This window comes from Cornus florida, unplaced genomic scaffold, assembly GCF_030987335.1.
Source record: "Cornus florida cultivar Cherokee Brave unplaced genomic scaffold, ASM3098733v1 CherokeeBrave_3.0.0_Hap2_Chr05, whole genome shotgun sequence".
Lineage (NCBI taxonomy): Eukaryota > Viridiplantae > Streptophyta > Magnoliopsida > Cornales > Cornaceae > Cornus > Cornus florida.
The window spans coordinates 107,504,006-107,518,411 of record NW_026775575.1 but is presented as its reverse complement, the minus strand read 5'-3'; the positions used below and the strand labels follow the sequence as shown (position 1 = coordinate 107,518,411).

The window sequence follows — 14,406 nt, the reverse complement described above, 5'->3', positions numbered from 1 at the left end:
TAACTCAATTAAGACGGAGAGCTTGTACTTTTGCTGATATAGATGAGTATTACTCTTGCACGCATAAAAAAAAAAAAATAGTAATTCTTATATTATTTTATTTTTAAATTACTCACGGGGATAATACTATTTATTAGTTTTCATTTATTATTTACATCACTTTCTTTTTTAATTTTTTTTATTACATGTTTCTGATGTCAAACAAATCACTTCTGGGACATTTATTTTGTTTTGAAATTATACCTCAAATTTTATCGCAAGGATTCAAATGCGATTTTAGATTTTTTTATTAAGAAAATATATTCTTTATTCCATTGTCGAGACAATTTTTGTCCAATTTTGTACTGTACCATACCTTGCGGCACTCCATTAGTTGGGCGATGAACCACTCCCTTTATGAGACCAGTGACCACTAGTTATTTTATTAACTAGCCAGAATAAAAAATTAAACTATTTTGAGATAAATTTATGTTATTAAAATTTACAATGAAATTTCAATTTAAAGAATGCATTTGGATTTCAATGTTCAATCTAACAATTATGAAATATATATATATATATAACAAAAAAAAAAAAAAAAAAATTCTTAATTTTACTTTGGTATGAGTTGAGGATATTTTGAACCGATTATCATCAAATCACAATAAAATACGTACTAATTTTATCAATAAACAGATGCGGAATTTTTGTTTAAGTAACACGCCCAATTAACAAAGTGGAGCTTTCTAGAAGCTTTGTTAAAAAATCCCATAAAGTTGTAGGTGACGCCGTGATGCGCACTGAGATGTCAGAATCATCCCTCGTCGTCGGAGACCAAGACTTCGTAAGGGCAACGAATTTGCTCAAGAGTCTCGATTATTAATTTATGTTCACATATGTATTTCTTGCTATGGACCCCATCAACCTATTCTATCCAGATATAACCCAATTAGGTCCAACACTTCAGCAAAACGGAAGTGATGATCAAGATACTATTGCTACCAGAGATTAACGGTCTAGATCTTTGCACTCTCCATCATCCCCAACCACCGAACCACTCGTGCTTATCTTATTTTGTGGAAAGAAGGAATCTCAGAGCGGGCCCGCTGAGTTCACTTCTACTTTACATTGACGTTAGGTTGGACAATAATGTTTGTAGAAAAATAATGTTTGTAGAAACTGCCATACGATTAGAAATTCTGGTGATAGATATAAAAATATTATATAAATATGTAAATTGTCTTGTGACAACACTATTTGGTGGGTAAAAATCAAGTTTGTGGAACACTACTCTCCAGTCTCCAAACTTGCTCACTTCAGAAAACATGCCATATATAGTTAGCTTTATAGAAAGCCAGTGACACTTTTCTACCTGTACTAGAAAGAGGAAAGAGGAAAGAGGAAAGAGAAAAATAGTGGATTTCTAGCAACTCAATTGAGTAGTAGAAAAGAACCGTCATATACAGCGGTCAACCTAATTTTACATTATACAACAATTAAAGAAAACATGTTGAACTAAAAAAATGTTATTTGAAGGTGAAAAACTCTTCTCTGGGGCGTGATGTAGTGAGATGAACGTGTCATTAGACTATTAGACTAACAGATTATTCGCTCAAACAAAAATTGACCTACACAAAAAAAAAAAAAAAAATGGTTTACAATTTGACAGGTCTTCAATTCATCCGTTTCTTTCACCAAAATGGCCTACAGTTACCCCGACAACTAATAATCCAACATAACTCGGACCTCAATGTCTCCAAAAACGGCTATGCTGCTTTTGCCCTTGCATCCGCCTGCATCAATGACCAAATTAGAATGTCAGCCAAATAATCTTATCACAACACCTTCAAAGTGTAGTTTAAGCCAAATGTGACACCTCCATTGATGGGTATAGAAGGAGAGCTTCCATTTGCCCTCATCTAAAAAATCAAATACTACAAACATGCTGGGACCCTCCACACAAAAATGAAAGACATCAATTTGTCTTCCTAAATGACAGGAGACAAATGCCAATGTAAATCAACATACCAGAATTTTTTTCCCTTCTCTTTTTTATTTTTTAGCATCAATTGCCTCAGAAAATTAGACAGCATGGAACATATATTGTAAAATGGAGCGATAAAAAAAATCTCCAAATCAATGAAATGAGGTATCAATTGAAATTCTAACATTAGAAAACATAAATTTCATAAAAATGGACGTTTACATCACAAATTTCTATGGAAGTATTATACGAACCAAAAACCCAAAATCAGTCCACCTAGTTTTCCAAAGCACTGCGACAAGTCATTCTAAATGATGGAATCATCACAAGAAAATGAAATGATTTTACATAATCTCAAAAAAGATTTAAACATCACTTTGACCTGAATTTTAAACTTAAAACCCTAATAGTTTGAAAGATGAAATGAATATTGTAGCTTTTCGAAAGATACACAATGAAAGATACAGCTCAAGACACAGTAAAGATACGGAATGAGATTCATGCAGTATATCACAGACATTATATATAATCCATGCTAAATTTGAAACATGAAATGAATATTGTAGCATTTTGCAAGGAAACCACAATGTTCATGGCCAAAGCTTATTTGCCCAGTACTTTACAAAGGTGGTTGGCTAAAGATAATTACAAAAAGTGTTCAACTATGAGTTTGCAAGTAGAAAGCAAACACAAATTGAAAAGATACTTTACCTCTGGTGCTCTTTGGAACGCTCAATGAACTCTTTAGCAATATCATGCCCTTGATAAGAGGCTAGTACAGGACGGATATCAGCTGGTCTATGTCGAGCAACATCTGCAGCAAATCAGCCAGCTGATTAATACTGGCATCTAACATAAGTGTAAGCAGTAAATTCGACATACATGATCATCAAGAACACAAGTAGAGTGCCTTGTGTAGATGTAGTCTGATAATGACGATGCTTACATTCAAGAAACGGGATAAGATCCAACAGTGCTGTATCATTTTCTTCAAGCTTCCACGGCTTAATTGGTATGGAGTTTTCTGGCTGAAGGTTACTTTCAAGTGCATGACCACTCACATAAATAACCCTAGAAGGATCTCTGTTCAGCTTTGAAAGATCCTGCAACCACGAAAATTTTATTAAGAGCATTTCTCCCTTTCATGCAAGTAATATTGCAAGTTGTACCAAATAAGTAAGAAGCATCCATCTTAACAGTGCTTCACTAGGTAGAGTTACATAAAGTCGCAGGTATGTTCATTCTAAACTTGGTATTTATTAAAATGATAAACTTGCTCCACAAACTACCATAAACGATTCAACCATGTGTCTGAGTTAAACCTATGTCTCTCTCTCTTGGATTCTCTCTGAGAGAAAGCAAAGGGTAAAACATCAGTCAAAAATTCTTACAGAAACTATAGAGAACATAGGAAAACAGATTTTGAAGACTCTGAAGTTTGACCCAAACATGACATTGAAGCCTGCTTCATGATTCACTTTTTTTATTTAGACCTTTGAACCACCTTGACTACAGAACAAGCATCCTTCTACCTTGAACATGAGATATAATAAACTGAACCAAAAGTGGTGCATAAAGAGAGTAACGGGAAATTTGATAAAGTGGTTAGCATAATCTAACCTTATTTCTCTTTGACCTTGAAATGTGTCATGAATATTTACGAATAAGAAAAAAATGGGTCATGTAAGGCTTGTAAGAACACCAAAAAGTAGACGGATCATTACACTTTCGACATGGTAATTAATCAGATAATCTTTATGATGTGTGTCGGTTAATTCATTACTTTATGATTCTAATGTGAACAAAACTTGGGTAAATAAGATAAGCACCAAAAAGTACCAAACATGGCAGGTTGAAAGAGCTCCAAAACAAAGAACATTGTTTCCCGATTCTTTTTGGACAGGCAACAAAATATATCTTAATTGCACAATTCAGAACTCAAAGATACAAAACAGATTACACTGTGAAACTATCTTTTAGCACCTTGGTCACCAAACATTTCAACACCACCAAGCGAAGTCAAAGTGGCATTCCATGGTTGCAACAATTGAAACATTTCAAGCTATGTGGATCAACATAATGGTTGAACAATGCATTCAAGCACAAAGCACGTCCAGCTCTATTACAAGGAGCGAACACTTTCAATACTGAAATGCATATACAACACCTACACATGATTAATTAAAAAAACAACAACCACATATTCAATTTAACAAACACTGAACACTTTATTTTTTTATTTTTAATAAAACACTTTAAAAATATTATCATATTTCTTTGAAATTTTAAAAAAAATTCTCCATGTTCGGCATGAACATACATTTAGGCTATGCCACATGGACTCTTCAAAAGTACCCATGTCGGACACATATTGGTCGGACATGAGTATGGGATATGTGTCCGACACTTCATGTAGTTAAAAACCATATCCAATCATTCAATTATATTATATTATATATTTAATATTAGATAAAAACATTGCTTTACTATAGAAAATAAAATAAAATAATTAAATAAAATGAAAAATTAGCAGTGTCCACGAGTCCTTTTTAGAGATCTGACACATCAGATGAATAGATACATACCCGTGTCCGACATACATAGCCAAGTCCAGGTAACATAGCATTTAGGGCACAATCATGTGATGGAATAAAAGTCATATGTAATATGTGAAAAAAATTATCAACTTACTCTATAATGCTTCCCGTTTTGATATCTAGTTGCAGCCCTTGATAGCCTAAATCGTATACAATTCTTAGTATCCAACCTGTCAACAATAGGATCAACAAACTGCATATGCCAGAAAAGCAATAGTAGTGTTAATGATGATACTTACAACTTAAAGAAATGATAACACAATATAGGGTGTAAAGAATCAAAATTACCATATTCAATTGGTCCGAATACACTATAATTTCATAGAATTGAGCTAGATGTTCCAAAAAGGCATCAACTCCAGGCCTTTTGAATGTTCGCCAGCCTCTGTCACGCTTTACAAAATAAAAAAAAGAAAAATAAATAAATAAATAAAGACATTAACATCAAGCAACTTAGAAACAAAAACTACATGCTAAACTATTTGGCATTACTAAAATAACTGAACCCTTGTGTAGGACTATCATTGCTCCAAAAGAAGAGGAAAAAAATAAGTAATTGCTCATATAAAACATAACAGTAAGAAATATTTGTAGCTATGTCATAAAACCATTCTGCCAGTTTTTAACAGTGTTAAAATAAAGAAAAGCAATAAAGCATATCATTAACAATCAAACCTTACCTTCCAATCAGAGTATATTAGCGTCTCATTAAGATCTAACACAAGTGTAAACACGTGCTGCTCCATAGGGTGCAAATCAGGGAGGAGCTTATCTGAGGATGGTTCGGTAAAACCCTATAACAAAGCAAGAAGCCTTTAAATATGTTATAAACAAAAAATGAACGCAAGAACAAAAAAAAATAAGAAAATGCAATGGGAAAAAAGATAAATACAGATCAATATAAAGTATATAACTCCTTACTCGAACATGCTCCTCGATCGCCCTCCTTAGATCCAAGTAAAGTTCAACTGACTTGGCTGGCACTGAATTCAGAGAAAGGAGCCAAGTTTGGGATGATAATTGAGAGTAAGAAGAAAAAAAATGGTAATATGATAATGATGATGGTCAAAAGGGATATGCTGAAATTAGAATTTTGCAATTAATAAAATAGCATTGGGGAGTATGTAAATGTTATTTTGCCAGTGAAGAAAGTAGAATGGCCCCAAAGAATGTCATTTTACAACCTCAACCACATGGTTTCTAATCGTTGAAACCTCCAGTAAGTGGAGCATATGGCAATGACCCTAACATTTTTGTGTGAATCCCCTCCTGTCCTAAGGCATGGACTGCATGGTTTTGTCATTTGATGGAACACAAGCCACAAATTGAGGGCACACTGTTTGTGCCACAACACCTTTATTACATGCCAAAAAAACCCATCCATATAACATCCGGTTTCCGCATGACTAGCTCCGGAAATCTAATATAACAATAATGACAATAATAAAAATCTCCGAGTTCTTCAGCATTTCCACATTATGCTTCGTCTCTCCTTTTCACTTCAGTATCTGAATCTTAGCAAACATAGTCAAGGCTAACAAGGGTCTGTCTTACAAAATGATATTTATATATTGCTTTGAAAGAAAATACTGAACAATAAACTAGATATATATTGAAATAAGATGATCAGATCGAATTTACAGTTAAGTACAATATACCTAGCAATAGTTGCTCAGTCCATAAGAAGACAACACATAATGTTCAAGGAATAGAATGCATGAACATAAAATAAGGAACAAAGTATTAGATTAGTAATATGAATATGAAAACAGACCCCACCTGTCATCGCAGCAGAATAGAGCAAACCTTTAAATTTCTGCACAAGTGATTGACAGCAAAATGTTATTCTCTACATCTTACAACCTTAAACCATTGAAGTAAGAATGATAAGTGTATTTGTATCACAAAAATGGGACTCCAATAACATACACAAACAACCTTGCAGGCAACTATATCCACACACAAAACTAACAAAACTGTCTATGCCAAAGCAGTGGTAGCAAAGTAAGGGAGTGTTCAGCATGGCCAAAATATTAAAACTTCTCTCTATTTATTTAGTTTGTGTTCACAAACGACTAATAATAATTAAAATATATATATATATATATATATATAATAATATAAAGACAGTAATCGATGCTTCATATATGCTTCTCTTATACTTTTTTCTTTTTTCTTTTTTTTTTTTTTTTTCTCTCTTGCAAGTTCATCAATCATACACCTTAATCCACCATCTAAATGCGGGAATGAAAATATCACACCGAACAACTTTGTCTCATACAACCTGAAATGAGCTCTAGCCTCTTCCAATACAATGTATATCCTTTGATTAAAGCATAAATTTGGCAAGAGGAATACAAATAGAAGACAGACAAAGGCTAGAAAGATTGAAATTATTCTACAATTAGCAAAAGATGTGGCCAGATCTGAAGCAAAAAAATTAACCAATGTATCATTCACTTTAATTCCTTAGCTATTGTTACATCAGCAAAATTGTTAATAAGTAATGACATCCTTTTAAAGCAGTATTAGTGTGTTAGAAATTTGGTCCATGAAGAACTTTCCAAACCATCCCCCAAACAAAATCAACCACCTTTCACAATTTTTCACACAGTTAAACTAATGGTTAGCAGATTTTTTGTGTGGTGTGATATTGGCATGCACCCAAAATAAAGGTTCAATATGTGGGTGTCATTCTCGTGCAATTGAAGTCCAAACATGAATTTTAGTTATGGCACAATTCCATATTCTAGCAAGTAGGTTCTTGTTATCACAAACCTCATATGTTGGTTTTAGTGGACTAGCTATTGTTTAAATTGAGAGGTTATACAAAACATTGGCAAAAATGCATATTAGTTCAATTATTGCACTTGAAAGAAAAAATCGGCATTCAATTCAATTCAACAATGTCATTTATCCCAATACTTGATGAACAAACCAAATAATACGAAGTAGCTCCTTTTTTCATAATATTTGTTCTTCTTGAGTGGATTAAGATTCGTGACTCTTAAAATTGTTTCATGACCAAAACAGATTCTTGCCTGGTTCAAACAGTTTTTGTGTCTGGGATTTGAAAAATGCAAGATGATCACCATGTTGACATTATCAAAAATTAAAATCCCAAATATATAATTCACACTAAATATAGAATGCTGTGCAGACTCACATCAAGAGCAGATTCATCATCCCCTATGGTATAATTTGCGGATGCACGCAACGTCTTTGTCTTCTCCTCCACCTCATCCAATGTATAAGCTGCAAATAAACATCAGAAAAATATTCTTGAATTGGGTGTGATCGTAGTGGGTTATGAATTATTCATCATCATGCCAAGATACAACATTATGTTTATAAATAGTCATTGCCCTCGACTACATGAGCCCTTCATAACAATTTTTTAGTGTCTTTTGCAGTTCATAACAAGAAATTGACTTTGTGACCTCACCCAAATTTAAGCAATACTAAACTGATGACCAATACAAAGCAAAAATAGCAAAAATAAATAAATAAAATGAGCATCCATAAAGGCACAATATAATTTTTTTCTACAATAACAAATATAGAACTTAATGGGCTGTCATATTACGGTGATTATCAAACCTTCATCCTATGAATGCTCTAAAATTCTCAGCAATCTCCTATCGTTATTCAAGAATCACTAGAGTGATTTAAGCATAATCAATCTCCTTTCTTTTTTTTCAAAAAGATCTACCACAGAGAGAGAGAGAGAGAGGAAAAAAGAAAGATGTACTGATGCAAAAGAGGAAAATCCTGGCAAAGATTGTCACACTTGGCAACATTCTAATGTAGAACTTGCCAAAGCGATTAATTACCTTTAAATAATATCGCTGTTTTAACTTTTTGTGTTTCTGATCTCACTTTGGAAATTTTGGTTTTGGGGAGTGGAATGGGCTGCCATGTTGGGCGTTTGACGGTGAGCTTATGTATTTTAGGGCAGCGTTTGTGAGTCTGATGAATTAAAATGGTCCAAACGTTTTTGTCAAACTTAGCCACCAAGCTTGCTTGTTTGGAAAGTTCCCTTGGTATCCTATCTCTACACCTTTATATAAGGTGAAGAATTAGCCTTCTCTTAGAAAATGGAATAAGAAAATTCTTCATCCATAATAGTTGTGATGTGAAGTGCATATTTTCTTTGGTGTTATTATAATTTTTTTTTTTTTTTTTGTTATTATAATTGCCTAGGCTTCTTACTCCTATTCTCCATTCTCTCTCTCTCCACATAAAATTTTCAAACTTTATTTCTCTAAGTTGTTCCTTCCTCTCTAATAACGATCTTACATCATTTACATTAATTTTAAGTACGTCTGCACTTAAACAAAAGCTCTTAAAATTTTTGTTGTGATAGTGAAGCGAAAAAACAACAAAGACGATCACAAAACACAATATTTACGTCGTTTACACAAAATTTGGGCTATGGGCGAAGAATGACTAACTTTTCTATTCAAAATATGAGGATTACACACAAACTCTCTACTCTCTCAACTCAACTCTCTCACAACTTCTCAGCTCAAAACATGGGTCTCTATTTATAGAGCTCCAAATCCAAGGAATATTGTTGGACAAGGATTGCAATTCCTTGGAGCCCAACACTCCTCTAACAAGAAATTACCTAATGAAATGCAACTCTAAAATAGAAACCTATTTAGACTAGAATTTGAGACATACATATACATTTTCAGTTTTATCAATTAGCGCCTTACTCCATAAAATTGTCTACAATATTTACAAGCACTAATAAACGCCTGAATTGGAATCTTGAAAATTCTAGGTTGTGTGGCTAGGTCTCAAATTTCGAATTATTCACCGTTCAGCCATATCGAACTGGTTCAAGACACTGCTTATGCAATTAAAAAAGCGATTTCAAGACTGAATCTATATCCTGGTTTCAGAACACTAGACACATATACAAAAATAGATTTACACATGTACCAGAAATGTTCTATAACTACGCAGTAGTAAAATGCAAATGACACTAATAAAAAAATTCAAGAAGCAACAAATTTCCAGTAAACAGCAAGATGACTAAAGAAAATAAGTTCTATGATTCAAGAATTTTCAACTAATCATGACATGTTCTAATTCACGTATAACACATCTTTGACATCTATATGTTATATGAAAAAACCTAAAGAATCAAAGACCATAGAGAACACAAACCGTGGGTAACGTAACCAGCAGAAGCAACGCCGCCAGTGAGAGCTGCAATGAGGCCGTACTTGAGAAAACTCCATGGCTTCTTCTCTGTTCCAGTTTCCGGCGGCGGAGGAGGCGAAGTGTGAGGTGGTGGAGGTTGATTGTTGAGGGTAGATGAAGATGAGATAATTGGTTCTCTGGGAGGATCTGTAGTAACGTTCGATGAAAAGCGTCGATTGTTCTTCAAAACGGTAGAAAAAACCCTAGATCGAACTATTGCAGACATTGATTACTCCTGGTATTCAATTAGATTTCACATATAATTTAGGGAGAGAGAGAGAGATAGAGTGGGGGTTTTTGTGGGGAAATTAAAGTAGGGTTTTTGATAAATCTTAACCGGAGAGAACGATAGAATGTTAGAACATTTCTGGACTCCAGAGAAAATGCGGTAAGATCGCAGGGGACCTTTTATGGGCCCAACTAAAAACCCACTTGGTTTGGGCCCAAGTAGTTTAACCCGAGCCTTAACAAATGTGTCCAGGAATTGAGGGCCGAACCCCGAAGGCCTATCTACTACTATAACTTGAACTCTAACCCACCATAATCCTCTAAATTAAAATGGACGAATATTTATAATAAATTGTCTAATTAAATGATTTTTGATTGATTATTTATACTAAATACAAGTAAGTGGCAAACCAACTTACTTAATATTAATTAAAAGATTAGGTCTAACAATTCACTGCATGAAATCATTTTTTAAATGGAGATGATTTTTTAGTTAGCTCACTAAATAGAACTCTTTTTACTATTTTTTTTGTCTGTTTTCTAGCTCATTGCATGAGATTTTTACCATTGTGAGGACTAGAAAAGCCAAATGTATACAACATTACCTCTGAAGAAACTATTTTCGAATTTAAACCAATTACCTCCCGTTCACAATGTTCACAAAATTCTTATTTTTATTTGATTGAATTAGTTGGACAAATTTCATATTTTAGTATCACTAAGTTACTACTGGATCAAGACAATTAATTATAAATCAACCCCTCTTTTAAGTGGTATTTCACTTCTTTCAATTCGTATGTGAAATATATACATATTACAGTAATAGACTAATGTATATACACAGTGCATTCCTCTGGCCTCATGGACGTTAATATATATACAAATCATCCAACATGATATTTCTGTCCTACAAAGTGTGAAATTAATTGGCGAGCTTCATGGTTGTCATGCATGTATAGTTGTTGCAATCAATTCACATGTATATATAATATATGAATATTATCAAATAGTTTTCTGTAAAAATTAAACGTTGATATCAGTTTGGACTATGTTCTTTTCCATTGTTTTCCCAATTTGTATGTAAAAATTAAACGTTGATATCAGTTTGGACTATGTTCTTTTTCATTGTTTTCCCAGTTTGTATGTAAATCCTAATTAAATGGAGTTTACTTAAAATCTCGGCTATTTTATTTAGCCACCAACTTCAAATTGTGAATCGCAGCTCATAGTGATTGAATTACCATTTTTGAACTTGAATATCTTGAAAATTCTTTAAACACTTGGACTCAGTTATTTATTTATAGACATACAAATAATTTAATTGTATAGAAAAGGTGTCTAATTTGCTACATCTCAGCTATGATAAAGTGCATCTCATTGATAAACCATGATTTCTTCATTCTTCGGTTTCAATGGAAGTATGTGTACACATTTGGTTTCAATGGAAGTATGTGTACACATTTACTTGAACATCAAAAAATAAAAATAAAAATAAATAAATAAATAAATATGTCAAATTTTGAGATACAAATACAAGCATCACCCTGCATCAAAAAGAAAAATAGTTTGAGAATTATCATGCACTATAATCAAATTTGCATTTTTTTTTTTTTTTTTCGAATCTAAAGTTTCATCTTGATTGGTTGGTATCATTTTATTTCAAGTAATTTTGACATAATTTTTTTTCTTTTTTATAAATTATATTGACCTTTTTTTAAAATTTGGACAAATTATACACGAATAATTGGGTATATTGTTAATCGTTTATTATTTTGATCTACCCTAACTAAACTTACTCGCCGACTGTCAAAAAGTAACATTGACCGTAAAAAGTAAGTAATGTTCTTATATTATAATAATATATTATATTGCATTTTATATAAGAAAATGATAGAATTGATATTTTATAAATTTTGATGGGAAAAGAAAATGTTGATATTATTGAACACATATGTTAAATCTTAAAAAATAAAAATAAAAAAACAATAATGATGTAATGATTTTGATAAAGATGAGATCACTCATATACTCATGCATAACACATATAGTCATATATAAGACTCATATATATAACAATAATGATGTAATGATTTTGATAAAGATGACATTCCTTATATAGTCATACATGTTGTTCAACACATATGTCAAATCTTAAAAAATAAAAATAAAGCAATAATGATGTAATGTTTTTAATAAAAGATGAGATCACACATATATGTCATATATAACACGTATACAACCCACATGGCAAGCTGTTCCATCACACAATTATCAAGAGCAATTTCATTAGGAATTAGCTGTCCTTGGGAACAAAAAATTGGCAAGTTATAGGCCTCCACGTTAAGTTTTGTCTTCTTTTTGTAGAGAAGGGAAACAAATAATGATAATAATAAAATAAAAAAAATGCCCCCCACACATGTCACACTCTGAGCCCAAACTCCTGCTATATAATATAGTATCCAAGGTGCACACCCTCTACCACTTGTATTTTCTTCATCCCAGAGAGAGAGAGCATGGATCAAAGTGAGCAGTACCAAAAGCTAGATAGTTCGACTCAATACCTAAATAAGAAGGTGATCCAGTTGCTAATAATCTCACTTTCTTTCCTTTCCTTTTCCTTTTTCTCTCTCTCTTTCTCTTCACCGTGCTACTCTTTCTTCCACCATTACTTCAACTTCAACTTGTCTGTATTTCCTTTCCAACTCTTAACCCAATATTTCATGAACAGAAACTATATCTTCCTCATTTGCAATGGAATCTTGGTCCTCCTTGCAAAGACCTCCGGCTTCATCAATATCCGTTCTCCGTCCGTTGACTCTGATCTTAATGATCACCACTTAGGTCTGATCAATGGAGATAGTTTGCAATCATCAACAGAGTCACTAATGATAGAGAAAGAACAAGTTTCGGTGGAATATTTAGATGAAGAACATGAGCCAGCTGGAATTGTGAATTTGAATACAATATTAGGGGGAGAAGAAAAACAAGAAGAAGATGAAGAGATTGAAAAAGGGTCCAGTGGCTTTATAATTCAAGAAGAAGAAGTAGAGGAGGAGGAGGAGGAGGAGGGAAATGATGACGAGTTGTTAAATAGAGAAGAGCTGAACAAGAAATTTGATGATTTTATTAGGAGGATGAAGCAAGAAATCAGGATTGAAGTTCAACACCAACTACTAATTGTTTAGTACTGATTCCTTCTCATCTTTGAATTTCTAAAGAATATTGAGAGTATCGAATCACTCTTTAAATTTAGAATCGGAGAAAATTTAGTTAATACTCTTTACTAAATTTTCTTCAATTCTAAATTCAATTGATCGATTCAGTACTCCCAAATATAGAAATGGTGTTTATCACTATTAAATTCCTTCACAAAAAATTGTCTATTAGGTATTCTGTGTTGCGCTCTCATTCAATAGAAAGATATTATTCTAACATAAAAAGTAATAATAATAATAATAATAATAATAATAATAATAACAACGAAGTTATATATGTTTTATGTGGGGTCCATGTGATTGAAAAATGGTGCACATCAAAATGGCACTTCAGCTTGTATAACAAACTGTTTGTTCAAATGGATTGAATAATCTCTGAGGTCATGTTTTTGCGTGGAGTACAAGGCCACATGCTTGGCTTATCACGGAAGCCAACCTTTGAGCCTACTATATAAGGCCTTGTATGTGTATCATTTTGGGATATACTGAAATAAAGCTTTTCACACTATCTCTCTCTCTCTCTGTCTTTCGCTCTCTCTTTTTGTGAAAGTGTTGCTTCTTTTTCTTACATAATATTACTCTATATATATATATATATATATATATATATATATATATATATCTACACACATACATATATTCATTATACGTTATCAGCACGAGCTCGATTCATCTCAGATTTGAAGAAAAAACTTTATTTCCCTCTTTCTATCCCAACTATATATCTATTTTGTGATATTGGTTTTGATACATTGTTGGGTTGGTTTACTTTATTAAAGAAAATAGTATTTCTGATTCCAAAGGGTAAAAAAATTGTAATTATTAATTATTGTTCACAAAATAAAGTTATTCACTTAAATGATATATGTGCTTTCACTATAGTCGGTTCTACCACCTTGATTAGTTAATAATCTATTAATTATGGTTGGTCTTACCACATTTATTATTTAATGTTTTATGGCTGGTTTTACCGCCTTTATTGTTTAATAATTTATTTACTATGGTTGGATTTATCATCTTTGTTATTTAAATAATTTATATTGCGTTATTATTTCATTCGATGCCATTTTATTTATATACTATGCTAAATTATATTTTTATATTGTTGTCACGTCTAGTTATTCTGAAAATGTCAAATCTGACAAAGCTGGAATTCGTGGCTCTGGATATTTCTGGCAAAAATTATTTA

The 14,406-nt window shown here is 32.5% G+C and overlaps 2 protein-coding genes across 2 annotated transcripts; one reads left to right on the top strand and one right to left on the bottom strand.

Moving 5' to 3' along the window:
- Positions 1–1,380: 1,380 nt before the first annotated feature.
- LOC132308358 (mitochondrial import inner membrane translocase subunit TIM50-like) lies at positions 1,381–10,143 on the bottom strand. The gene is made up of 10 exons (XM_059806419.1): positions 9,739–10,143; positions 7,727–7,815; positions 6,340–6,376; positions 5,482–5,543; positions 5,241–5,354; positions 4,849–4,953; positions 4,655–4,753; positions 2,910–3,066; positions 2,675–2,777; positions 1,381–1,772 (listed from the first exon to the last, which is right to left on the bottom strand). The coding sequence occupies exons 1-10, from the start codon at positions 9,998–10,000 to the stop codon at positions 1,727–1,729; spliced, it is 1,074 nt and encodes a 357-aa protein (XP_059662402.1). The 5' UTR covers positions 10,001–10,143; the 3' UTR covers positions 1,381–1,726.
- Positions 10,144–12,722: 2,579 nt separating this feature from the next.
- LOC132309921 (uncharacterized) lies at positions 12,723–13,187 on the top strand. The gene has a single exon (XM_059808174.1). It carries the CDS (start codon positions 12,723–12,725, stop codon positions 13,185–13,187), a length of 465 nt encoding a protein of 154 aa, XP_059664157.1.
- Positions 13,188–14,406: the final 1,219 nt, after the last annotated feature.